The sequence below is a fragment of the Capra hircus genome, chromosome 18 (assembly GCF_001704415.2).
Source record: "Capra hircus breed San Clemente chromosome 18, ASM170441v1, whole genome shotgun sequence".
NCBI classification, from domain to species: Eukaryota; Metazoa; Chordata; class Mammalia; order Artiodactyla; family Bovidae; genus Capra; species Capra hircus.
In genome coordinates, this window is record NC_030825.1 from 54,230,784 (window position 1) to 54,256,267 (window position 25,484).

Here is a 25,484-nt window from a genome sequence, read left to right on the forward strand (position 1 = left end):
AACACTCATGCACACGAGGATCCTTTCTGAAGAATATTAAAAATAAATATGCCCAACTCTTCCTTCCCCAGATGGACCCAATCAGGATCCTGGGTGGCTAAGGGGAGCACCCCACAAACCTCACTTTTTTTCCCCTTCAGGGCATCTACTTTCAGCTCATCAGTCTTCACAGCAGCTGTATTGAGTCTGGGGTTTGTGTAATCCTATTGGGCTGTGAATGTCAATTCTGTCACTTCTTGGAGCTCTATTTGGCTTTTTTCCCAACTCCCTGGTGATTTTTTATTGTACTCATTTGTATTTTTGTATCCCTCCTATTTCATCCTTTCCATACATAAGCAAGCTCTTTTATATCCACATCTGACCATTCCTGTATGTCTTGAGCTGCCATATTTTGTATCTGCTGACTCTTGATCATGGTGCCTGCTTCTCTGTACCGCACACAATTTTTTCTCATGAGCTCATATTTGCTGGAATTCTACCTGAAGGAATTCTCCAAGGCCCGGGCAGAGGAGGGAGACCTCCTCCAGGGAGGGTTTATGTTTGTCCTGACCAGGTACTTAGGGGCACACATACCCATGTTCATTTTCAGCCTGCTGTTTCCAGGACCTTTCAGAGTATAAATTAAGCCTCAAACCCATACAGGGACAGTCAGTGGCTGCCAATTCACTGAGGAAGACGTTTTCAATCTCTACCTAGACCTAAGGGTGTGTGTCTTCGCAGGATGGGTTATTTTCAGTCTACTCTTCCCCTGAGGGCTACCTTCGCTGGGAGCTGGTTGTGCACAAGGTGGTCCCCTGTCCAGCTTTCCCACAACAGAGCCTCTGTCCCTGAGGCCACATGAACCTGTCGATGTCCCCAGACTATCAGGTAGCCTCTGTGCTTGCTCCCCTCCTTGGCTCTTGGTTCTTGATTTCTCCTTGCTCTGCGAGGAGTCCCTCTTCTTCCTTGCAGGTACAAACCATTCATTCCAAAGGATGCTTCAAGTATTTCAGGAAGCATTGGGTCGTAGGAGGTTCTCTACTCAGTCACACTGTCCTCTCTCTCTTTGACCTTGTCACTTTTCTTTGCTCAGAGATATACCTCCAGTGCCATCAGATCAACATAATTGCCCTGTGCTAGTTAGAAATGTTCACACGGAGGGCCCAACTCTTCCGCCTGTGGCAAGGCTGTGAGGAATGACTGGGAAAGAGACACCAACACCACCTAGAGGCCTGAAGTACTGACAGCTCAGCTACACGAGGCCGCCAGGGAGTGCACCCTGAGAAGGAATGCACTTAAGTTTAGTGTTAAGATAATGATGGGACTTCCCTGGCGGTAGAGTGGTTAAGAGTCTGCCTGCCAGTGCAGGGGACACGGATTTGATCCCTGGCCTGGGAAGATCCCACATGCCTTGGGGCAGCCAAGCCCCTGTGCCGCAACTACTGAGAATGCCCAGAGCCTGTGCTCCGCAACAAGAGAAGCCACCACAATGAGAAGCCCGTGCACCGCAACTAGAGAAAGCCTGAGCACGGCAATGAAGACCCAATGCAGCCAAAAACAATGACTAAATACCCAAGTAATTTTTTAAAAATTAAAAAAATACTCTAGGATGATAAATGGATAGCTGCAAGCCCCCCCAAAGGTGATGATAATGATAAAAACAGTATGGTGCCTGACATCTCCATATATTCAACAAAGAATTATGCAGTGCTTAAGAGCCAGGCATTGTTTAATGCTTTATGGATATATGAACTCATGGAATATGAATTATAATGATACAATTTATAGACAACAAAAGTACGACCCAGAGAAGCTAAATAACTTGCCTTGGGGCCACACAGAAAATGGCAGAACTGGGATTCACATGCAGCCAGACAGCTCAGCTCCAGGGGCTGGTTTTCGCCCACTGTACCCAACCAAGTTACTGATTTCACTCTACGTTTCAGTCCACGTTCAATGGACTTAGAACGTGCCAGGCCTGTGCTAAGGGTATTCGTGTGCTTGACAGATCCTCCCATCAGACCTACGAGGTAAGTGCTACACTGTGCAGAACAGGCAACCGAGGTACAGAAAGGCAGCGGGGCTCGCCCAGGACACACACTGGATGGCAAAGCAGAAAGCTGAGTGCGGGACGCCTTTATCTGGAGGCAGAGTTCAGCCTCTGGACAGTAATGCCCAGGCAAGATAAGAACAGATCATCACAGCCAGCACTAACGACCAGATCCACACGTTCTGGGCTAGGCCTTGATGTCCACTAGCTCTTGGATCCTCACGAGAATCCTGGGAGGTGAGTTCTATCGTCACCCTCATCGGACAAACATGGATTTGGGAGTCTTGGAGAGGTCAAGCTGCTTGCCCAAAGTCACACAGCTCGTTAGTGGCGCCAAGATGCCAAGCCAGGAGTGTCTCCCCTGTGGTAAACTGCCTTTGGTGACTGTCTGTATCGCCCTGTGTAGTCCCCTCCCACACTCGCTCTGGTCTGTGCCAGAGCTGCTGGGATCAACAGAGTGTGCTGGAAGTGATGCTGTGTGGTTCCAGGTCCTGCCCTGTAATGGCCTGCAGCTTCTGCTCCCTCTCCCATGGAAATCTGGCTCCAGCAAGCCCTGAGAGACCATGAGGGGAAAGACATGTGGAAAAGAGAGGTCTGTAGACAACACTGAGATGGAGAGAGGGAACAGGATGTTCCAGTACCCCAGTCGGGCCTCCTGATGACTCCAGGTCCAGCCGCCCTCTGACTGAGCCCCCCTGAGAGACCACCAGGCCAGACGGGCAGAAGAACCAGCCATCTGAGCCCAATCAAGCCACGACACTGTGAGAGAAAAATAAAACGGTCGCTGTGTAAAGCCCTTAAACAGTAGGTCACGTTGCTTTGTAAGCAAAAGAAAACAGAAACCAACTCTAAAGCCAAAACTTTTAAAAATGGCCACAGAGCTGAGCTCTTCTGAAAAGATTCTTCCAGTCGCCTGAGAGAATTACATGGCGTATTCGTTTCCTATTCCTTCTGTAAGAAATGACCACAAAAGCAGTGGCTTAAAACAACTCGCATTTGTTATCCACAGTTTCAAAGGTCAGGAGTCTGAAATGGTTCTCACTAGGCTACACTCTGTGTCAGTAAGCGAGAGCTCCTTTCCGGAGGTTGTAGGGAAGAATTCGTTTTCCTGCCTTCTCCAGCTTCCAGAGGCCACCAGCATCCTGGGCTCACGCTCCCTCCTCTGTCTTCAAATGGATGGCTTTCCTGTCTCCTTTCACCTCTAAGGACCTGGGTGATTACACTGGGCCCACCTGTACAATTCAGGCTGCTCTCTCGTTCCCCAAACACCGGATTCAATCATACACGTAATAATGCTCCTCTGTCGTGTAAGGTAACACATTCAACAGGTTCCTGGAATTAAGATGTGGGCATCTCGGGGCAGGGGAGGGCTCGTTATTCTGCCCACTAGGGTAGTAAACTGGAAAAATAACCAGTGTTCTCCAAAGGCCTAAGTGGAAACACACTGGAATTTTCCCACTGCCCAGAGACCTCCCACAGCTCTTCCCACGGTGCACTTTGCAGGCACGGCCCCAACCTGCCTGGCATCACTGCCCTCTTTTATTTTCTCTCCCCAAGAAATCTTGGTTGAAAAAGATCATTGCCTCCCCAACACAGTGCGTCACTGATGATTTATGCTTCGTGCATTTACTGTTCTTTCTCAGGCAGACACACCTACTCCTCCAGCTTCTACTGTGAGGAGACGCATGGCCAGGCCCACCCTCTGTGTCTAAAGAATCTTAGCCAAAGATACAGTCGCTGTATGTGTGGGTCAGCTCGGGAGGCCTGACCCGGGAGAACACACAGTAGCCATAGCTCTGGAAAACTCCAGTTGCCTGGGACGGGGGCCATGGTGAACAGCAGTTAGCAGTATGAAGACAATATAACAACATAATTCAAAAAGCGTCAATCTGATAAGTCAGTGCATTCCAACATCAAACAGCATCTCCAACCAAACCTGTCCCCCTACTGAGCTCCTGGTGCTTTCTGTTCAGCCCACCCCTCCACCAGACTGCCTGTCACACCCCATCCACAGGAAATCCTGCGGGAGCTACCTTTCAAATAAATCTACTGCTTATTCATTACTAAGGGGAAAAAGAAAGGTTCTTTTAGTGGTCGCCACCTTAACCAAGGGATCCAAGTTACCACCACAAATGACGGAACAAACACATCAGGAGCCCGCTGAGGTGATGTCCTTAGGTGTTCTGTAGTGTTCCTGCCAAATATGCTCAACGTGAATCAAATCAGAGGAAATGATCAGAAAACTTCAGAGTGCAGGACACTATGGAACAACTACCCCAAAGTCAACGTCACAAGGACAGGGATACTCTTATAGAGGAGGGCCAGCAAACTCATTCCGTGAAGAGCCACAGAGTAACCATTTTACATATGTGGGCCATAGAAATCCATCTCTGTGTCCACAGACAAGGTATAACAAATGGACATGGTTGTGTTCCAATAAAACTTTATTTACAAAGACAGGCATTGGGCCAGACTGCCAAACCTGCTATAGATTAATGGACACTAAAGAGGCACAATCATCAAGTGCCATGCAAGATTCTTGAGCTGACTCTAAATTAAAAATAAAAATAATAAACAGCTTAAAAAGGACATTTTGGGGACCAGAATATGAGCTATATATTATATAGAAACTGTATATTAAACAATATTGTCACCAATATTATTGTCATCAATGCTAAATTTCTTGGGGCAGGGGAGGTGTGATACTGGTTCTGTGTTATACAGAAGGTCTTTGTTCTTAGAAAATACAGGCTGAAATATTCAGGAGTTTAGAACCATGTCCAAGACTTATTTACAAATTTTTCAGGGGAAAAAAAAAAGATTGTGTGTATACATTCACACATTCATGTATAATGGCACAAACCAAACAAATCTGCTGAAAGCTAATAAGAGCGAACTAGGGGTTGTAGGGCATATAACTGATGACTATACCATTCTTTCTTTCAATTTTTGGGGAAGTGTGAAATTTTAGAAAGAAGTTGCTGGGGAAAGAGTGTGAGGCAGTGGGCAAGTGACTTCTCCACTCACCTGGACTCCTGCAGTCATCTCCTCCCTGCAACCACTCTCACCCTATGATTGCCAAAAGGATCACATGAAAATTGGACTCAGATCCCGTCCCTCCTCTGCTCAGACCCTCCAGTGAGTCCCAGCCATTCAGAGGGACCCACAGGCCTGGCACGATCTGCCCCCTTCCTGCCATCTGCTCGGCCCTCAGCCTCCACTCTGTCCCTCTGTTCAGCCACACTGCCTTCCTTGATGTTCACCAAACATGCCAGGTGCGCGCTCACCTCAGGGCCTTGGCAGGTGTGGAGACTTCGGGTGAGAAAGCTCTTCCCCCAGACACCCGCACTGCTTGCTCCCTCCTCCCCTCATATTGTCGATGAGGTCACCCTGATAATCCTATCTAAACTTCACAACCGTCCCCCAAATACTCCTCCTTCTGCATCCCTGATGTTTTCTCCAGAGCAGTTTGTACTATCGAATATACTTCACACTTTACTGTTTTCTTTATTGTCTGGCTTCCCCCCATAGCTGAGAATGTAAGGTCTCCTGAAGACAAAATGTCTTGCTTTTTCTTTTCTGCTGTATCCATAACATCTACACAACAGCCGCAACTCAGAGCCATGCACTGACCTACCATTATACATTCACTTACTCCTCACAACAACAGGATGAGATAAGTATTATTTATAGCATAAATGCATATGCAGCATATACACAAAATAGGAATAATAACAGTGTCTAACTCAGAGTAATTGGTGAGGATTTAATGCTGTGAAGTGCTTAGCACACTGCCTGGCACAAAGTGAGTGGCCATTAAACGTCACTGTTATATAATACCCACTGTACAGAGGAGGAAACTGAACCTCAGAGGGGTTAGTGACCTGCCCAAAACCACCTGGCTGAGAAGGGGGGACCCAGTTTGGAACCCATGTCAGTTTGACTCAAGTTGCTGCTTTTTAAACCACAATACTAGACATCCCACAGTGTCTGGGAGAAAGGCAGTGGCAGGAAACAGAAACCAGCTCTGGGAATCCAGAATGCAGGGTTTAAGTCCCGCCTTAAAGGGCCAGGGTTTAAGTCTGGCCCAGACTCCACGTGTGACCTCAGCAATTCTCCTCTGCTCTCAAGACTCGAGTTTTCTCTTTGATAAACTGCAGGGAGTCATTTCCCCTCCCTGACATGTGGACAAAACAGTGTGAGAATCAAATGAGAAAGCTTATAGGAAGGCATTTTGGTAACTGAAATCCAACACTTTTCCATTCTATGATCTGCAACTCTGGCAGACAACCGACCAAACACCAAAATATTAAGAATTCCAGGCCCTACAAAGCAAATTTTAGGCATCCAAACTTGTAAAGAAAAGAAGTGTGCTTCCCTTAACCATTTGGCCTTTGCAAACGCTCCTCCCTGTCCCTCAACATTATCCCTGTCCTCGTGCTGTCTGGTGACATTTTCCTCACCCTTCGGTTCCCAGCCCAGAGGTCTCCTCTGCCAGGAAGCTCTCCCTGAATGCTACATCAGGGCAAGTGTCCAGTGGGCTCCCTTATCCAAGCTCTGCCCACTCTGGGTCATCACCTTGAAGGATGGGCCTGTCTTCACCCAACTGTGAGTTCCATGAGGGCACAGACTAGGACTGGCTTAATTCCTGCTGTTTCACCAGCACTGCCCAGCACAAGGCCAATCACAGGGCAGACACTCAGAAAACACCAACTAAATGAAGTACCAGTTGGATTGATGGTGGTTCCCCGACCCAGCAAATTAGGTTAAATTTCCTTATTCTTTGCTCCCACAGGTCCATAGCACATAGATCATCTTCTCACAGTAGCCCATACTTTGAATGTTTACTATGCCCTTCGGATCTCAGCTCAGGCAGCCTTCCTCCAGAGTCTAGACAGCTTTCCCAACCCCACGCCCCTGGGTCAGGAGGTCTCTCAGCCCTGGAGTTGGCACCATCCTGTCCGCTCTGGAGTGACAGTGATGGATCATAAATGTGTCTCCCAGCCCAGCAAAAAGCCAGCACGGTCTGTCTACTGAATGAATGGAAGAGCAAATATGGTGTATGTGTGGATTAATAAATAGACGGATGAATGTCCACTTTAGTTAAAATGACTCCTTTAGCCAGATTCCCATGTCACGTCTCCAGACTCCAGACTCTGCCCCGAGCCACGCCCCTAACCTAGGCCTATTCCCCGGAGTACAACTGGGACAAACGAATGACCTAAACAGATGAAAAAACCACCCATCACTTCCCAGGACGGGAGGGAATCTGAGGCACGAGGTGGAGTTTGAGGAATGAAGCCACCCAAGGATGGTCTGGCAAGTAACCCCGTCCAAGTTTTTCCTCAGCTCTCCCTAGTTCCTCGCAGTCCTGGCATGCCCCGCCCAAATCACTCCCGTTGCCCACACTATTGGCTCGTCTAGACGTCAATCTTCTCGCGCTCTTTTCCTCTATTGGCTAACATTCCCAAATCAAGCGCGGGCACTTTGTCCCGCCCTTCACCCCATGCCCATTCTTACTATTGGGCTACTCGTATGCCCCTCTTCAAGGAACCCTCCCTATTGGCGTCAAGACTTTGCCGGTTCGGGCTGTGATTGGTTGTGAACAGACGCCCATCTCCTGAGCAACCACCTGAGAAGGGTTAGAGAATGGAAAGGTTGGAGGGACGTGGGGTCAGACTCACGCTGAGCCGGCGGGAGGCAGATATAGGTCTTGAAGAACTCGCTTCGGCGGGCGGCCTCCTTAATGCGGTTGGCAAGCGGCTTGCTGACCTGTCGGATGCCCAAGTATAGCAGCTTCGCCATAGGGAACGCGCCCACCACCATCTTGGCGGTCGCAAGGGGCACACGCAACCTTGCTGACTGGGAGGGGCGCCTAAGATCGCTCCCTCCTCCCCCGCCCTCTCGTCGCCGTGCGTGCGTACGTACGTGCGTACGCCCCGGGGGAACCGCTGTGGCGGTCCACGACGTCACGGCGTCGACGCTGACGCTCCGACGTCCGTTCTGATGAATATGCAAATATACGGCGGAAGTGAGGCTGTCAGAGGGTGGTACCGTTAAACGGCTCGCAGAAGGCTATATGGGTTCCCACGCCCGCTTCGGCTGACGTCATCGCTTTCCTCCGTGACGTCGCGTACCTGCGCGGCTTCTCCAAAAGAGCAGTCTTAATTAGTCCTAGTTAGGGCTTAGGGGTCCCAAATGCACCTTCTTCCTCAGTTTAGAGCTGTCACTGGTCGTGAGAAACTAGCCAGGTAACCTGTAGTGAGATCCCAGCTCTGCAGTTTACTTGCTGTGTATGGCGAGTGACTTAACCTCTGAGTATCAGCATTCCCATCTACAGAATGGGAATCATAAGAAGGCACATTCCTTATTAGATTGTTATGAGGTTTGCATGAGAATCTTGAATATAAATACATAACGAGTTATCTATGTTAACTGTTTAGAATGATGCGAATCACCCAACAGCCCTCACAACTGCACAGGTATTAGCATTGTTATTGCTAACTTGAGCATGAGGGTTCATTTCATCTTCAGAAACAGCTGTTTCAACCCTTTCCCAAGTAACTGACAAACAGGCCTAAAAAGAGGCCGGGAAGTGGCACGAGGTCCCTCGGCCAGGAGAGGTTGATAACCCAGCCTCTTGGCTAATAAACTTACCCGTCCTCAAGCAGGTCCACTTCCTCCGTTGGGGAGGAGGGCCCCTAGGGAGCTGGCTCGGGAAGGAATTTAAAGAACATGTCCCAGACTCATCCCTTACCCAGCGGGGAGCAAAATCATGTAAACAAGGTTGTCTGAGAGAAATGCCTGGGTGGTGGAGTGCTAATGGGTAATTGAGAGATTCTGGAAGAGGCAGAGGGCGAGGGAAAGAAAGTCCAAAGAGCAGAGTTGTGTGCAGGAGGAAACAAACGTTCAGGTCACCGAGTCGGGGGACCAGGGCTTTCCTTGGCAACTGCTCGGACTCCCTGTGTGTCTTTTGTCACTTCCCTGGCCCTGATGGACTCCCATTTCTCCATCTGAGATAATGGTGATACTGACATGTATGAACCCTGATATTCTAAATTACTAAGAATGCCAAGACTCCATAAAAACAACTCCTCTCCAGGATCCCTGTTGGACTGAAGGTGTGAAGGAGCTTGGGACCTATTCCAGGTCCATCACCCACTCACTGGGAACCAACCACTCCCTCATTTTACAGACTGACCAACTGAGGCCAGAGAATTCACAAGGATTTATCCAGAGTTCCATGGGTAATCAGGAGAGAAGCCCCTTGGGTTTCTTGAGTCCCAGCCTAGAGTCTTCTCCTGATCCCTAGGGATGTTAGCCTGGGGTCCAAGAACCAACTTGGGAGTGGGGCTGAGGTTCCACTTGATGCATTTAGGAAACTTTTAAACTTGTACATGACTTTTTTGTGTATAATTCACTACTATTTCCTCAGCTCCTAGAATAATTTCTGGTATACAGTAGGTGCTCAGTACTTATTGAATGAATGGGAATGAGCATTTGGTGGAGGGGTAGTGTTCAGGCTTTCATCCAATTCCCCGAGGGGCCCATGTTCAGAAAGTCTCTGGCTCCCTACATGTCCATCCTGGTAGCTGTACTGCAATGAGACAGGGTGGGAAAATTATACCACCACCACCGCACCACCCGCCCCCCCCACCCCCCACCGCCCCGCTACCCCAGATCCCAGGCCTCCCTCTTTTCTTTCTCCCACAACACCATAGCCCCAACTTCCTGCATCTCAGTGACCCAACCCTCCTCCTGCAAAAAAGTTGTCCTCATTAAGTTCTTTTTTTTTCCCCTCATTCCCCTCCTCCCTCCTCTTTCTTTCTCCCGGGAACCTCTTCTGGGAACTTTCAGGGCAAGGGTGTATTTATGCCCGTATGTGTGTGTAGGCTTCACATCTCCTTAGCCTGGAGCCTCTTATACACCCAGAGGGGTCAAGGCCTGTCCAGAACTGGGTGTTTCCTCCTCCTGCTCTCCAGTCTGGTTCTGGAAGGACAGCCATTCCTGGTTGACCCCTGAGAGCCAGGGGAGGGAGGGGAAAGCCATTAGCCAGGGCAGCAGCCTTGGCCACTCTGGGGCGTGGGAACAGAGGCAGAGGCTGGGAGGGGAAAGGGAACCCAGGATGGTCTCAGCACTGACTCACCGGCTGTGTGACCTTGGGCTAATCACTTGGCCTCTCTGGTGAATAGTGCCTGGGATCATTCCCAGAGTTCCTTCTAGTTCAGGTCCTCTGGTCACCCTTTTCCCAGGATGGGCAAGGGACTAGGGTTATACAATCCCATAGGGCCTTGTATTTCTTCCATCATTGGATTCCTTCAAGAGAAATCCCAAAGCTGACACTGATCCTTGCTTGCTCCACCCTGACCCGGGTCCAGCTGTCAGCATCTCCTGCCTGGGCTTCTGGCTTCCGCCTTTACTTCCCATATTCTATTCCCCACTCAGCAGCCTGGGACTCTTGTTAGCATTTAAGCCAATCCCAAATGTTCTTTGCTAAGAGCCCCTCTGTGGTTCCCATCTATCTTGGAATAAAAGGCAAGGTCCTCACATGGATTCACAATGCTCTGGGACATCGGCCCCTGTCCCTGTCTCACCTCCATTCTTAATGTCCTCCCACACCTCTGCTCCCACCACGCTTCTGTGTGTACTTGCTGGCCCTCGAAATGCAGGCACTCTCTTACTCCAGGGCTTTCCACCTGCTGTTCCCTCTGCCTGCAGCCCTCTCCCATCTGACCCCTCGCCTCCTTCAGGTCTTTTCTCAAATGCCCCCTTCTCAGTGAGCCCTCCCCACTCTCCTGATCTAGATCAGACTCCGTATCATTCTCTGTCCTTTCAATTAGCTTTATCTTGCTCCATTACCCTTACCTTTTTTTTTTTTTTTTTTGGCTGCACCACACAGCATATGGGATCTTAGCTCACCAACCAGGGATTGAACCTGTGCTCCTTGCCATGGAAGTGCAGAGTCTTAACCACTGGACTGCCAAGGAAGTCCTTTGCTTCCAAATTTAATATTTATCTTTATTTACTCATGTACTGTGAGCTCCATGATGGCGGGGCCTGGACTGTCTTGGTCACTGTTTATACCGGCCAGCACAGGTATAAATAAATCTCTCTTGAATGAATGAATATCCTTCTCTTGTCCTGAGCCCTGTTCCCAAGCCTATCCTGCTCCCTGCTCCTCCAGGCAGCTGACCAATGGCCCTTTATTTGGGTTCTGACATGCTCCCTCCTCCTCCTCCTCAGGCCTCACTTGGAGAAATCTCTTTATCTCCAAACTCTGAAATGTTCTGTCCTGCTCTCTCTCTACTCTATATGACCAGGGGCTTCCCAAAGACAGTGATTGTTCAATAATTAATTTCTCCTTCCACTTTCCCCTTGAATCATAGACTTTTACTCCCTTGTTGGAAATAATCCTAACTTCTTTGTCTTTACCTTCTGGAAACTTAATCTATCGGTCCCCTCCTCTAGGAAGCCCTTTCCATCCCCCAGACTGAGACAGAGGCCTTCTTGGGTTCCCCCAGCCCCTGGGCTCCCATCTGAGCCCTGCCCACTCTGGAGCATCACCCTCCCAGGATAGATCTGTCTCTTCCATTGGAATGGGAGCTGTGAGGACAGAGCCAGGGCCACCATTTGTCACTGCCAGGTCACTAGCACCACCCAGCACAGGGCTTGGCACAGTTCTACTGAATTATCAGGGGGTCATGGCAGAGGATGATGGCTGATCAGTGACACATCAGCCTCACTGTTTTCCTATTTTCTTACATTTTATGAATAATAACAGGGCCTTATTTACATACAATTTGCATACACTGGGCCAGAAAGGAAGGGAGGGGAGGTTAGACGGGAGGAGTAGGGCCTCTGCAGGATTCGAGGTTCACTGTGCCGGCGGCAGCATCTTCAGCTGCACCTGGTCCCCCTGGGCGAGCGGAGCTGCCACCCAGCCAGCTGCCATGGCCTTGGCCACGCTGTTCCTCTTGGAAGTGAGCGGGGTCTCCAGGGTGAGCGAGGCGTTGGCCATCTCCTGGGGCTTGTTGCTGGCCAGAAAGCGGAGCAGGTGGTGTAGGGCCTTGGCCACATCACTGCGGGCACCCTCGTTGACGAGGCAGTAGAGAATGGGATCAGCCACGCAGTTGAGGCTGGTGAAGGCCAGCGAGCTGTGATAGGCTGAGAAGACACGCTCCTCAAAGCCACAGTCCCGGGGGCGGCGCAGGTAGACGGCGCTCCGCGACAGCAGGAGCACATGGTAGGGTGCGAAGCAGACCAGCACGATGGCGATGAGGCTGAGGGCCAGCCTCTTGATCTTGACCTTCTCCTGGCGCTCGGTGGACACGCTGCCCCGCACAGCCCGCAGGATGCCGCGGTACGACAGCAGCATGAGGGCCCAGGGGAAGAGGAAGCCCACGAAGACTCGGTAGAGGTTCATCCAGGCCACCCAGCCCTCCATGGGGAACTTCTCGAAGCAGAAGGTGTGGTTATAACGGTCGCGGAAGAGCTCGTCATGGAACAGGGGTGCCGAGTTGGCGCCCAGCTCCGTGGCCCAGACCACGGAGCTCACGGCCACGGCCGTCTTGACACGACGCAGGCGGGTGAACCGCAGCGGGTGGGCCACGGCTAGGTACCGGTCCACTGAGATGCAGCACAGGAAGGCGATGCTGATGTAGATATTGGTGTAAAAGATGAACCCAAAGAGCTTGCAAGACCCAGGGCCGTGGATCCAGTTGTCGTGGTGCAGGAAGTAGTCCACCCACAGCGGCAGCGTGCAGATGTACAGCAGGTCAGCGATGCTGAGGTTCATCAGGTACACGCCCAACTCGTTGCGTTGCCTCACCTGGCGGTAGGCAGCCCACAGGGCCAGGCAGTTGGTGGGCAGCCCCACGCCGATGACGAAGATGTAGAGGGAGGGCGGGAAGAGGTGGTCCACGCGGGAGTCCACGTGGCAGCCCTCCAATGTGCGGTTGCCCATCCTTGGCACTGGGTCTTTCGGGGTGCTTCCCCTGGCCCACGGGGGCTATGGGGCCACGGGGGGCGGGAGGCCATCAGGCCCCCCTGAGCCCCCTCCTTGGAGGCTCAGGGGAACATGGTGGGAGGCAGTTCACGGGTAAGAGAATGAGGCGGACTGCGAATTGTGGGCCAGACTGGGCAGAGAAGGACAGAGGCTTCAGAGAGAAAAGTTGGAGAAAGGATAGAATTACCACAGGAGGGAGGTTTGGGGGTGGCAGGATTAACACAGACCTTTGTCCAGGAGGTTTTATAGACCCAACCGGAGCATAAATGGGAGAGTACTGGGGTAAGACACGATTGACCAAGGGGAGTGTTTACAGGGGAGATGAAGGCATCAGTGGGCAGTGGTGAGAGAGAGAGATTTGTGGAGGATGTAGAAAGTAAGCGTGGCTATGCTGATGTAACAGTGAGGTGAAATGTACTAGAAGGTGCAGGAAATGTATGGGGTAGTGTTGAGATAGGGTAGTTCACAGTTTGGGAGTGGAGGAGACCAGGCCAGATGGATGGGGGTGCTGACACCTCCTAGGACCCCAGTAAGAAATAAGGAAATAAGGGAGGTAACCAAAGAGGCGAAGACCACAAAAAAGGGGGGGTGTCCTATGAGGGATGAAAGAGAAGGAAGACTCAGTCTGGGGAATGTGGGAAGGGTTTTAAAGAAACAGGAAAGTGGTGAGTAAGGGCTCTATCAGCACAGGGTAACCAATACAGGAAATTTAAAGGGACATGGGAGGGGCTCCAGCTTGGTCCTGGTGGGGGCTGAGCAGTTGAGAGGAGGTGGCCCTGCTTCACAGTTCAAAGCTGACTCTGTGGTACCTGTGGGGAAAGAGAACTGCCGTGAGAGGTCTCAGGGACTTCCCTCTGCTCCCCACACCCTTTTGTCATTGACTCTAGTGAGCTCCAGAGGGTAGGCACCTTAATGATGCTTAATCTAAGCAACACATCACTGAAAACACAGATCTGAGATGTTAGTTATATTTTTTCCCTAATTGTTTCTTTAAAACTTTCTTCCAGAAACCATATAAAACTGGCACAAGTCTCATATCATGCCTTGGGAAATGCTAAACTAGTCTCACCTACCGTATTATAGACATAGAGACAGGGCCCAGAGAGGCTGGGTCACTTCCTTCAAGGATGTACAGCAAGGCAGTGATGGAACCAGGGTAGAACCAGCTTCCTACTCTTAACCCAGGGCACTGAATTCTTGACAATGATGATGATGGTGGTGATAATAACAACTAAAATTTTTTTGAGTCCTATTACATAGCAGACCTTGTCTTTAGCACTTTATGGCTGTGAATTTTAAATTTTCAAGAACCTTATGAGGAAAGTACTGTTATTCCCCCTATTTGACAAACTGAGGCACAGAGCGGTTCAGAGACCTGTCCAAGGTCCTGATAACGGGAGCGGGGGCGAAAATCTTGGCTCTCACCTCCTTTCTCCAGCCTGAATGTCAGTTTTCACCCAAGAATAATTGGACAGAAAGGGGTCGTGGGCTGACAGCCATGGAAGCACAGCTGCAGGGGACTGGGGCAGGGAGGTTATGAGAACTCAATCGACCAAGGGGGAGCCCTGGGGGCAGTGCCAGGAGTCTCCTCCCTCAGAGACCACCCCCTTCATTGTCTCTTTCCGCTTCCCTCCGACTTCCTCGAGTGAGAGTCTTGGGCCTGTCACCCCCTGGTCCTGGGGAGATCTTTAAGCGCAGGGCAAAAGACAGTGTTGGACCAAGCTCTGGACCATTGTCAGCCCCCGAGAGGACGGGAGTGAAGTCCTGAAGTAGAGGCATCTTTAGAGGCCATTCCATCCAGCAGTTTGCATCAGTTTGTAGGCTGTGGAACCACTTTAAAAAAAACATATCTCAGCAGGGAACCTCATCTAAGACAGTGAAAAGGGGAAGCTACTCTGTGCTCTAGATAAAAGGAGGTGGAGGGAGGAAGTCCACCTCTGAAGAGTCCCCAGGACACATTTTGAAAACCACTGGTTGAGTCAGTAGGACAGATGAGGAAACTGAGGGGCCAAAGAGGGGAAGAGGGATGAGACCCAAGGCATCCAGCAGGCCCACGGGAACCTCCCAGGTGCCTGAGCAGCATCTTCTCATGGGAGAATGCTCTGGGCTCTCCCTAACCTCCACACTAAATTCTGCGCCCACGCATGTCTCTGAAACCCTGGCCGCTGCCCACTCTGCTCCACTATGACCGCTGGCTTGGACCTTGCGATTGAGCCTCCCCAAGGCTTTCCTGCCTGCCACTCGGGCTTCCCTCCACTCACTCCCCACGTGGCGGCCAGACAGGTCTCTCTAACATGTCAGTCAGCTCTTGTTATTAATCCTTCTCTGCTTGAAATCCTCCAATAACTTCCCCATGGACTTGGGACAAAACCCCAAGTCTTCCCCCCAGGTGACAAGGCACTGCCTGCCCAGCCTTTGCAGCCTAGCTGACTTTCGGGCCCACCTCTCCCTCCCCCACCTCAGCAGGCTCAAGGCTGGACCTTCTTTCCAGCCTTACCACCTCTGTCCTTCCTTCAGATCTACTTAGGACTAGCTCCCATACCTCCATCACTTCCTCAGGGAGGCCCTCTGTACCCACAGTCCTGCCCACCCACACCCACACACTCTGCGTGGAGGAATTACAGGAATCACAGAATCTCAAGATAGGGCTCTTCTTTTCCAGGAGGTTGCATCCTATTTGAGGAGAACTTTAGTTCATCCAACATCTGAGTGCCTCCTCTGTGCCTTGCATAGGACTGGACACTGGAGATACATATATATAAGACATGATTTCTGCCATTGTAGATGGCTGGTGGGAGAGAGGTACACATGTCTGTGAGGTGCTTTTTGTTAGTTTATTCACAGCTGGAAAAAGTTGTTGTAAAAGTCAAGGCAAAAAAGAAGACTGAGTCAGGACAGAGGCAATGGCTATGAAGTTGACGTTAAAGGGATAGACTGAATAGATTGGGTACTTGGAAGTTCAAGAAGTGAGGGAAATCTGTCATTATTGAAGGAAATTTAGAAAAGGCACAAACGCAAAATGAAAATATGCTTATCCATAGTCCCAGGGCTTTCTTGGTGGCTCAATGGTTTAAAAAAAAATCTGCCTGCCAACGTAGGAGACACGGGTTCCATCTCTGGGTTGGGAAGATCCCCTGGGAGAGGAAATAGCAACCCACTCCAGTATTCTTGCCTGGGGGAAAACCCATGGACAGAGGAGCCTGGCGGGCTACAGTCCGTGGGGTTGAAAAAGAGTCAGACACGACTGAGCGACTAAGCAACTCTCTTCACATCACCTTGCATCCTGTTTGTGTCTGCCTGTCTGTCTTGAATGGACATTTCGGGAGGGCAGGGACCGAGTATTGACTGCTGTAGCTATCACCAGCACTCAGGACAGGCCCAGCATACAGTAGGCACTCAATAAATGCCTTTGGACTGAGGGAACAGGCATTTGGTCAGCCCATGCTGCCACACAGGCACCCCCTCCCCTCGAGGCAGCAGCACCCCCACTTCAAACTCCACCGAGTCCCTGCAGGGTCCCAGAGATAAAGAGATGAGGAAGGAAAAAGTGAAAAGGGCAGGCTCTCTCTGTTGCATAATTGACTTTGAAAGGTCAGGGCTGAGTCCTGCTTAGTAAGTCCTACCCCCTGTGGGGTCCTCCGCAATGGAAGGGCTGCCCCCACCTCAGACTCACAGACACTCCTGGATCCTGTGGAGGTGGGAAGGAGGGGGCCTGCTCTGGAGTGGAACAGTACAATCCGGTCCCTCCCTTTGAACTGAACCACCCCTCCTCCAGCCCAGAACAAATCACTCAAAACACCTCTCTCTCTCTGCCCTGGGTCTCTCCTTCAGCCGTTAAGACCAAGGGAATTACTTCTCATTCAGGAGACTCAGTTTCCCCTTCTGCATGAAGGGGAGGTGGGGCACAACTTTTATATCAGTCGCATCACAGATACAAAAATCTTTTGTACTTCCTGGTGGTCCAGTGGTTAAGGCTCCTGGCGTCCACTGCAGGGGGTGTGGGTTTGATCCCTGGTCTGGGGAACTAGGATCCTGCATGCTGCATGGATCCCCCCGCCCAAAAAAAAAAAAAACACAGAAGAAAATATCAATTTGATACAAGCTCTTACAGAAAATTGAAGAGGATGAAACATCTCCCAAATTATTCACAGGGAACTATATTCAATATCCTGTAAGAAATGAAGTATTTCCTGCCGTACCAGTAAACAAGGATGTCACAGTCACCAGCAACTGCGGCCACAATGGATGGTGAGCTGGTGAGCCTTGAGGGAACTCAGGAAGGAAAGAATACCTGCCATCTATCAGCCATCAGACTGCAGCCACTCCCTGTGGTGAGTCCCCCCCAACCCCCAGAAAGCTCAGGATGTGAAAACACAGGATGCTGGCCCCAGATAGCTGAAGTGCCTATCAAAGGAATGATTTCACTGAGCCCAGACTCTTGCACCTTCCCATAACACATAGAAAAGCGCTAAATTCCTCAACCTGGGATATCTGGTTTTCTTTAATTGACAATAATCTGATGTTCAGACTACCTGCCCTTTGTTGTAAAACATCTGTATAACCCGGCTCCTTGGAGCATGTTTTCTCAGGGTGACTTGAGATGCTATCTCCCAGGCTTAAAGTCCTAACAATTCCCACCCAGTAAAATGTAACTCTGAACTTTTAGGTTATGAATAATTTTTGTGTGTGTGAATATTTTCTTAACTCCACATCTCTGACAAACCCTAATGGAAAGAATATTTAAAAAACAAGAATATGTATAACTGAGTCACTTTGCCATACAGCAGAGACTGGCACAACACTGTCAATCAACTGCTGTTGTTGTTGTTGTTGTTCAGTTGCTAAGTTGTGTCCGGCCCTTTGTGACCCCATGGACTGCAGCACACCAGGCTCCTCTGTCCTCTTCCATCTCCTGGAGTTTGCTCACATTCATGTCCATTGAGTCAGTGATGCTATCTAACAGCGCCGAAATCAACTATACTCCAATCTAAAAAATAAAATTAATTTTAAAGAAAGAAACAAAATCCCTGGTAGAGGTGATATCATCTATAAATTGTGCAGTGTTTGAACAATTATTACTATTCCACAGGCACTGGGGAGCTGACATGAGAAATGAACCAGTTCATAAGGGAAGGAGGCATTGAGAGCGGAGAAATTCCCTTTGTCCCACCCTCTCAAGAACCCCCCAGTTCTGCTGAGGCTGGTGTGGGTACACAGGCCGGAGACTGATTTCCTGCAGACAAAGGAAATGCACTTCCCATTGCTAATTTCCTCCAGGGGGAACCAGAAAGACACTCGCCCCTCCCTCCTCCGGTCCCTCTTCTTCAACCCACCTGCTTCTTGGGGGATGCTAGGCGTGGGGGAGGGGCATTCAGTCCTCTCTCCTCCCCCACCTGAGATATGCCCAACATCAACCCCTCCACATACAAAGATAGCGTGGGATGGCAGACTTTTAGAACTCCACAATGCAATAAGCCTATATGCCACAACTGGGGGCACAAGGTTATTTGATTCCTATATGATACAGACGGGGAAACTGAGGCCCAGGGCCACAAGGCAGTTAGCTGTCTAAGTCACATGACGCGTCAAGGCTGCCCAGATCCCAGATCGGTCGTTCTTAACGAAAAAGAATGTTTTTCTCTCTTCCCTCCCTGTACTCTTGTTTTTTCTCAAGTCTTTCTGGGGTTCTCAGCCCTCTTTGAGATTCTGCTGAAAAACCCGCAGACTCTCACCACCAGAAGGCAAGTGACCTCGGGGGTCTTGTGTGCCCCTCCATCACCTGACTCCCTTGCCCAGCACTCTCTCCCCCAACCCCATACCCCCGCTCCCTCCTGGTCCCTGCTGGTCCCTCCCAGAGGGCCAAGGAAGAGAGATAAGTTGGGAATGTGGAGTGATAGTGGGGTGACAGAAAGGACTGTCAGACCCCTGACCCCACTTTGTGCAGTCTCAGCTACTCAAGCCAGGCCCCAGGAGCAACTTCTCAGTCCAGCAAGGCTGAAGGCTTGGGGGTGGGGGGTTGAAAGAGCAAGAGGGAGAGGTAATACAGCCCCCACACCGCTGTCACTCACCAGCCTTGTCCTAGAAGCCTCCAGGTCACCTCTCTCACTCCCCACTTCCCTCCTCTGAAGGCTCCAGCTCCCCTGTCAGCCCCCCGGGGACCAGTCAGCTCCGGTTGGTCTGCTCATTAGGGGAACGAAATGTGATCACAGAGCCTCGCTCCCCACCTGGCGCCTTGGCGGCTGGCTGGCGAGAACCGAGGACAGTCAGGCCACCGTGACCACTCCACTGGCCTCAGTTTCCCCATTTCTACCGGAGGTATCCCCATCCCCCCACATATGTCCCCCACACCACCCAGAAGGGACACCGGGGAGGGTCCTTGACTCTACTCCTCTGATGTTCTAGATTCCCAAGGCTCTCAGATCCTCAGATTCTATTGTTAGTCCAGGCCATGGTTTACTGTTCTATTATTATAACCTTTTAAAACTTTACCTTCCTTCCATTCTATTATTATTATTATGGCGGCTTTCCACACCCCTACCCTTCTAGGTTTCCAATATCCCAGGAAATTCACATTCCAGGATTCTCAAGTTCTATTGTTAGAACGCTCTATGATTAAAAAAAAGAGTGTACAACTTTCATAATCTATTATTAAACTCTCAGTGATCATTATCTTTGCCTAGCAAACACGAATCTGTATTTCCCCTTTCTTTTTTACAGATACGGTGAACCCCACTTCCTTTTTACCTCTTCTGGTTTTGTGTTGTTTTTTTTCTTCTTAACATTCCAGAAGCCTGAAGTTCTAAAATTGTGCAAAATTGTAAAATACTAAGAATTCAATTTTGGCGGGGGGTGGGTAGTCACCACATTTACCTGGCCCCTAAATTCTCTCCTCCTGGTGGGGACACTAAGAGCCCAGGCTGCCTCTCTATACCTGGCCCAGAAACTTTGTCTCATCCCATCCCACTGGATCACATACTGGCTGAGGCTGAGTTATTATTTGTCTAGACACAAACCAAATTATAGGCCCTGTCCTGCAGGAGCAGTGGGCTTCATGGGGAGGGTCAGGAGACAGAGTCAGGCGGGAGTTAATCTCTGCCCCTTCTCCTCACTTCCTTCTTCTCTTCCCTCCTTTTCTGAAATTCCACCCCTTCCACTCCAGCCACCTCTTATCCCCTCTCCCTCTCCACCACCGTGGCTTTAGAAATATTTTCTCTCCTCTGCTTCTAAAAATGCTCCCTCCTGGGTTCCAGCCACTCACACTCACCCTGGCATTCTTCCCTCTTCCCTGTGAAGACCTCCTTCCCCACTTTAATCTGAGGTCGTGGCAGCAAAAGAAGCCAGTACTTTGGATTTGGGCTTCAGTGGAACCGGAGTCCCAACCCAGCCTGGAACTCACTCACCTTGGGGACTTCTACACTTGGGCCTCAGTTTCCCCATCTCTGAAATGGAGGGTTTGGTCTAGCTGGCTCTGACAGCACTTTTGAGCTCTCGACTGCGACCACTGAAAACTGCCAATATTCCAAAGCCCATCTTTTTGGACTGAAGGATTCAAATACCCCAAGACCTTGAACTTGAAGGTTTGAGCTCTCCCAATCCTCCTTTTGGATCATTCTCACATACTTGGGTCCTTTCATGCAAAGACTTCACATTCAAAACTGATGATACTCTAATTAAAAAATTAATTTAAAAAAAAGAGTTCACATTCAAAACTTCTTGATGCTATGATTCCCAGAGTTTTGGAGCTCCCCCACCCCCGCAAAAAAAAGAAAAAAAACCACACCACATCAATCTCTCTCATTTTCTCCTACTGAAATCCGGCCCAGAGAGGACAACCACCCCATCCTCACCCCAAATCTGAAGTCAAGCTCATCCACAGAGACAGAGTTGGGGGGCCCTTGGTGAATTCTTCTCCAGTGGTTTATCGGTAAAGAATCTGCCTGCAGTGCAGGAGAAGCAGATGTGGGTTTGATCCCTGGAGGGGAGGATCTCCTGGAGAAGAAAATGGCAACCCACTCCAGTATTCTTGCCTGGAAAATCCCATGAACAGTGGAGCCTGGCGGGCGGGGACAGTCCACGGGGTCGCAGAGTTGAAGACAACGGAGCGCGCAGGGGCACACTGGTGAGTTCAGGAGAAGTGTGGCTGGTGGACGGCCCTGGTCGGGGGTGATGAGGGGTGTGGCCCCCATCATCTTCATCTCTGCCCTCCAGAAAATCCCCCAGCTCTCATCCCATCTGAGTATATATGACATTCATCCCACAGTCGATGCCTCACAGAAATTCCAGAGCTGTACTTCAGGGTGGTTGAAGGGGGGCGGGGGGAGGTGGCGGGGGGCGGGGATGAAGCCGAGACAGGAAGGAGTTAATGGGTGACCCAGCCAAATCCTGGACTGGAGGAAGTCGGGGAGGAAGTTTACCCCCTCCCCCAGCCAGGAATTCCTGAAATTGGAGGGTGGGGTGGGTGCGACCTCCAGAGCAGCGGGGTGACTCTGTTAAGGGGGAGCCCAGGTCACAGCGGTACTAAGTCCACCTGCCCCAGGTGGTAATCCTATTGCCCCCTACCCGACTCCCAGGAAGACCCTCAGCCCAGGGGAAAGTCGGAGAAGGATGGCGACGGAGTGAAGTTGCCAGAACCGAGTCTAAGATACGTGGAGACAGAGACAGAGTCATACAGAGAGATAGCGAGACAGGAAGAAAAAAGGCAAAGAGATGCCCAGAAACGGGGAGACGGAGGCAGAGAGATCCGTATAGACAGAGTTCATCAAGACCCAGGGATACAGGCAAACGGAGTGTAAGAGACGGAGAGGCAGAGATAAAAGATATCGACACAGAGACATCGAGATGGCTAAGGAGAGACACGAGCAGAGGGAGCGGGACCGCAGATCCAGAGAGACATCAGAGACCGACGGAGAGACGGAGACAGACCCAGAGACAAAGTCAGTCGCGGAGACGCAAGGAGAGCCAGCCCCAGAGAGGGGCGGGGACCGAGGCCACGCGGGAGACTGAGGCAGCGGACGGACGCGGGGACGCAGAGCCCGCGACGCGAGCGGGGAGGAGCGGTCGCCGGCGGCCGCGGGACCTGCGCGGACCCGGGAGGAACCGGCGCCTACCTGCGCGTGGCGGCTGGACGGGGCGGGCGGCGCCTCTCCCTGCGGCTGGGGGATCCGGGCTCCGCGGCGGCGCAGGGACCCGGCGGTGACTCCTCCCGGCCCCGGGCCAGAGCCACCAGCCGAGGCCCCGCCCCGCCCCGACCGGGCCCGCCCCCGTTAACCCCTCCATTGTCGCTCCCCCTTAACCCCTTCACCCCACTAAAGCCTTCCAGCTCTGGAGAAACCTCACCTGCTGGTGAAACACCCCCGAGTCCTTCAACGTCCCCAGCCTGGAAGCCTCCATCTCATAAATTCCTTTGCTTACTCTCCCTCCAACCCCGCACTCCAACTAGATCAAGCCTTAAGCTATGGGGAGGTGGGGGACGGGGGTTTAGGGAGACCCCAGACCCAAGTCATTAACTTTTTGGTCATTGCACTCCCACTTCCCCAAGGGAGAGAATGAGGGGTCTGTTAGGTCCCCATGCCCATGGCCAGGGCCACCCCTGGAAGGAATCTCTCTTGGGTTTTCCAGCTCCAGCCGTGCCTCTTGGCCAGACTTAGGCTGGTGACCTCTGTGTGCCTCCGTTTCCTCTTCTGATCATGTGGTCTTTCATAGTCCTTTTATCAAGAGGACGTCATACTATAAAGTCTGTAAAACATGACACCCCCCCCCACGACCTCCTTTCTGCCTGCTTTATTTGCTTTTCCCCATAGAAAGGGTCCTAACAGTCTGTGTATTCCACTTTTTTCGTTGTTGTTTTTCTAAATATCTGCCTTCCCACTAGGAGGAGTGTCATTTTCCTGTTGGGTTACTTTACTACAGATACATGTGCAATACACGTTGTTTTCAAGGAGTAAATACATGAATGTTAAGCGCTGCAAAAATATTTGCTGATTTTTATGTTATCATCATGTCCTTCATAAACTGATCCATTCTTAGGCAAAGCACTTTGGACAGACCTGGGATGTAACACTCAAAAGTGACAACTAATAAAAAATAATTTTAAAATTTTCCAAATTTTTTTTTTTTAGAAAAAGTGACAGCTAGAGCTTCCTTGGTGGTCCAGTGGCTAAGACTCTGAGCTCCCAATGCAGGGAGCCTGGGTTCGATCTCTGGTCAGGGAACTAGATCCCATAATCTGCAACTAAGACCTGGCACAGTGTGTGGCGGGGGGGGGGGGGGGGAGTGACAGCTGTCGGGCTTGAAAATTCTTTTTTGTTTATTTATTATTCTTTTATTATAATTATAATAATTATTGGGGCTTCCTCAGTGGCTCAGCTGGTAAAGAACCCATCTGACAATGCCAGAGATACAAGAGACAAGGGTTCGATCCCTGGGTGGGGAAGATCCCCTGGAGAAGGAAATGGTAACTCACTCCAGTATTCTTGCCTGGAAAATTCCATGGACAGGGGAGGCTGGCAGGCTACAGCCCATGGGGTCGCAGATTCAGACGTGACTGAGCGCGCATGCGTGAGCACACACACGCACACACACACTCTCTCTCTCTCTCACACACACACACGCACACACACACACAGTGATAATTATTATTTTGGCTGCTCTGGGTCTCCACTGTGGCATGAGGGCTTCTCTAGTTGAGGTGCGCTGACTTGGTTGCCTCATGGCACGTGGGATCCTAGTTCCCTGACCAGGTATGGAACCTGCTTCCCCTGCATTGGAAGGATGATTTTTAACAACTGGACCACCGGGGAAATCCCTGTTTATTTTGAGAATAAAAATGCCGGGATCTTAAGGGAGAAGCCCAATAAGTTGTGACAAACAGCACCCATGTGACTAAGCACCCAAATTAAAACAAACATTTCCATCACCAGCGACCACTGTTTTGTTTGGGTTTTTTGCTTCCTTCTAGGGCACTCACTCTCTACTTTACCCCCAGAGACACTCCATGCCTTTTTTTTTTTTAACTGGAAATGAGTGTTGCCTGTTCTAGAACTTCATAGAAATGAAAAGAAACAGTTCTAAAAAAAAAATACTCCTTTCCTCTCGGGGCTCTGGAGGCAAATAGAAAGTAAGACTTAACCAAGTACCCAAGTGACCTGCAATGCACACAGGAATAAAAGCTTTTTCCTTCCAGCCTCCCTCAAGGGGACAGGCAGAGAGACATACCAATGGAAGTGTCATGAAGAATTTAGCCCCTCCCCACAAATAACCCCATGTAAAGTTTACCAGCTTTCAGACAAGTCCTCCCATCAGCTCCTTGGCCATCCCAAGGTCCTTCTAAAGAGAAACTCTGAGGTGCCCTGATGGGTGAGGGTCCCTTTCTCTCATGGACTCACCCTAAGTTTATAATGTGATTCAGTTAGGACCCTGGCAGGAAACAGGTAGCCATTCAGAGAGCTTGTGCGCTGAATAGCTTCAGTAGCACCAACTCTTTGCCACCCTGTGGGCTGTAACCTGGCAGACTCCTCTGTCCATGGGATTGCCATTCTCTTCTCTGGGGGATCTTCCTGACTCAGGGACTGAATCCAGGTCTCCCACACTGCAGGCAGGTTCTTTACCGTCTGAGCCACAAGAGGAGCTATAGCTCTAGACAGAGAACACAGCCACTGGCAAAACTGCAGGGATGCAGAGAGAGGCCTGGAAAATAAATACTCCCACCTCCTCCCCCACTTCTGACCTTCAGATTTCCTGTCAGCGCTTGTAACGGGAAGAACCCAACCAACGGACTCTCATGCATGGAGTCCACCCAGGGCACTCTCACAGTACCCAGAGCTGGAGGAGAAAGGCTGAGAGTGACCCCTTGGGTGCACTGTGGAGAATCACCTGCACTCAGTTCAGTTCAGTCGCTCGGTCGTGTCCGACTCTTTGCGACACCATGAACTGCAGCATGCCAGGCCTCCCTGTCCATCACCAACTCCCGGAGCTTACCCAAACTCATGTCCATTGAGTCGGTGATGCCATCCAAACATCTCATCCTTTGTCGTCCCCTTCTCCTCCGCCCTTCAATTTTCCCAGCACCTGCACTATACTCCCAGAACTTTCTAGGCATATTTTTCCACGCAGGTCTGAGGCTGGGCACAAGGGGGCGCCAGAGCACCAAGACCCAGGGAAAGGGACGCTTTGATGGAGCTGGACCACTTTCTTCCCTAGAACTTGGACAGTAGGAAAGGGTCAAAAGGCTGGAGGACAGGAAAGGAGACTTTGACCCCAGGAAAGGAGAGTTTGATCGAAAACCTAGGGGTCTGGAGTCGGGATATGATTGCTGGACTCTGCCTATCGAATGGGAGTTTTCTGGGTGGACAAGTTCAGAAGGGTGTACTAGCAGGGAAGGAACAGCATGTGCTGAAGCTCAGAGGCATGAAATGTCACAGGGAAGGGCAAGGACTGGCGATGCAAGTGGCT

The 25,484-nt window shown here is 50.7% G+C and overlaps 2 protein-coding genes across 3 annotated transcripts in view; both read right to left on the bottom strand.

The window, feature by feature from the left end:
• The window catches only part of OPA3 (optic atrophy 3 (autosomal recessive, with chorea and spastic paraplegia)), a 67,809-nt gene extending 59,879 nt beyond the window's left edge, over nucleotides 1–7,930 (bottom strand). For both annotated transcript variants that reach the window (XM_005692642.3, XM_018062611.1), the window contains exon 1: nucleotides 7,714–7,930. In XM_005692642.3, coding sequence (XP_005692699.1) covers nucleotides 7,714–7,855 — 142 coding nt within the window. In that variant the 5' untranslated portion in view covers nucleotides 7,856–7,930. The remainder of the gene's footprint in view (nucleotides 1–7,713) is intronic.
• On the bottom strand, nucleotides 11,773–22,249 carry GPR4 (G protein-coupled receptor 4). Its single transcript, XM_018062612.1, has 2 exons — nucleotides 22,142–22,249; nucleotides 11,773–13,843 (listed from the first exon to the last, which is right to left on the bottom strand). The coding sequence occupies exon 2, from the start codon at nucleotides 12,990–12,992 to the stop codon at nucleotides 11,904–11,906; it is 1,089 nt and encodes a 362-aa protein (XP_017918101.1). The 5' UTR covers nucleotides 12,993–13,843; nucleotides 22,142–22,249; the 3' UTR covers nucleotides 11,773–11,903.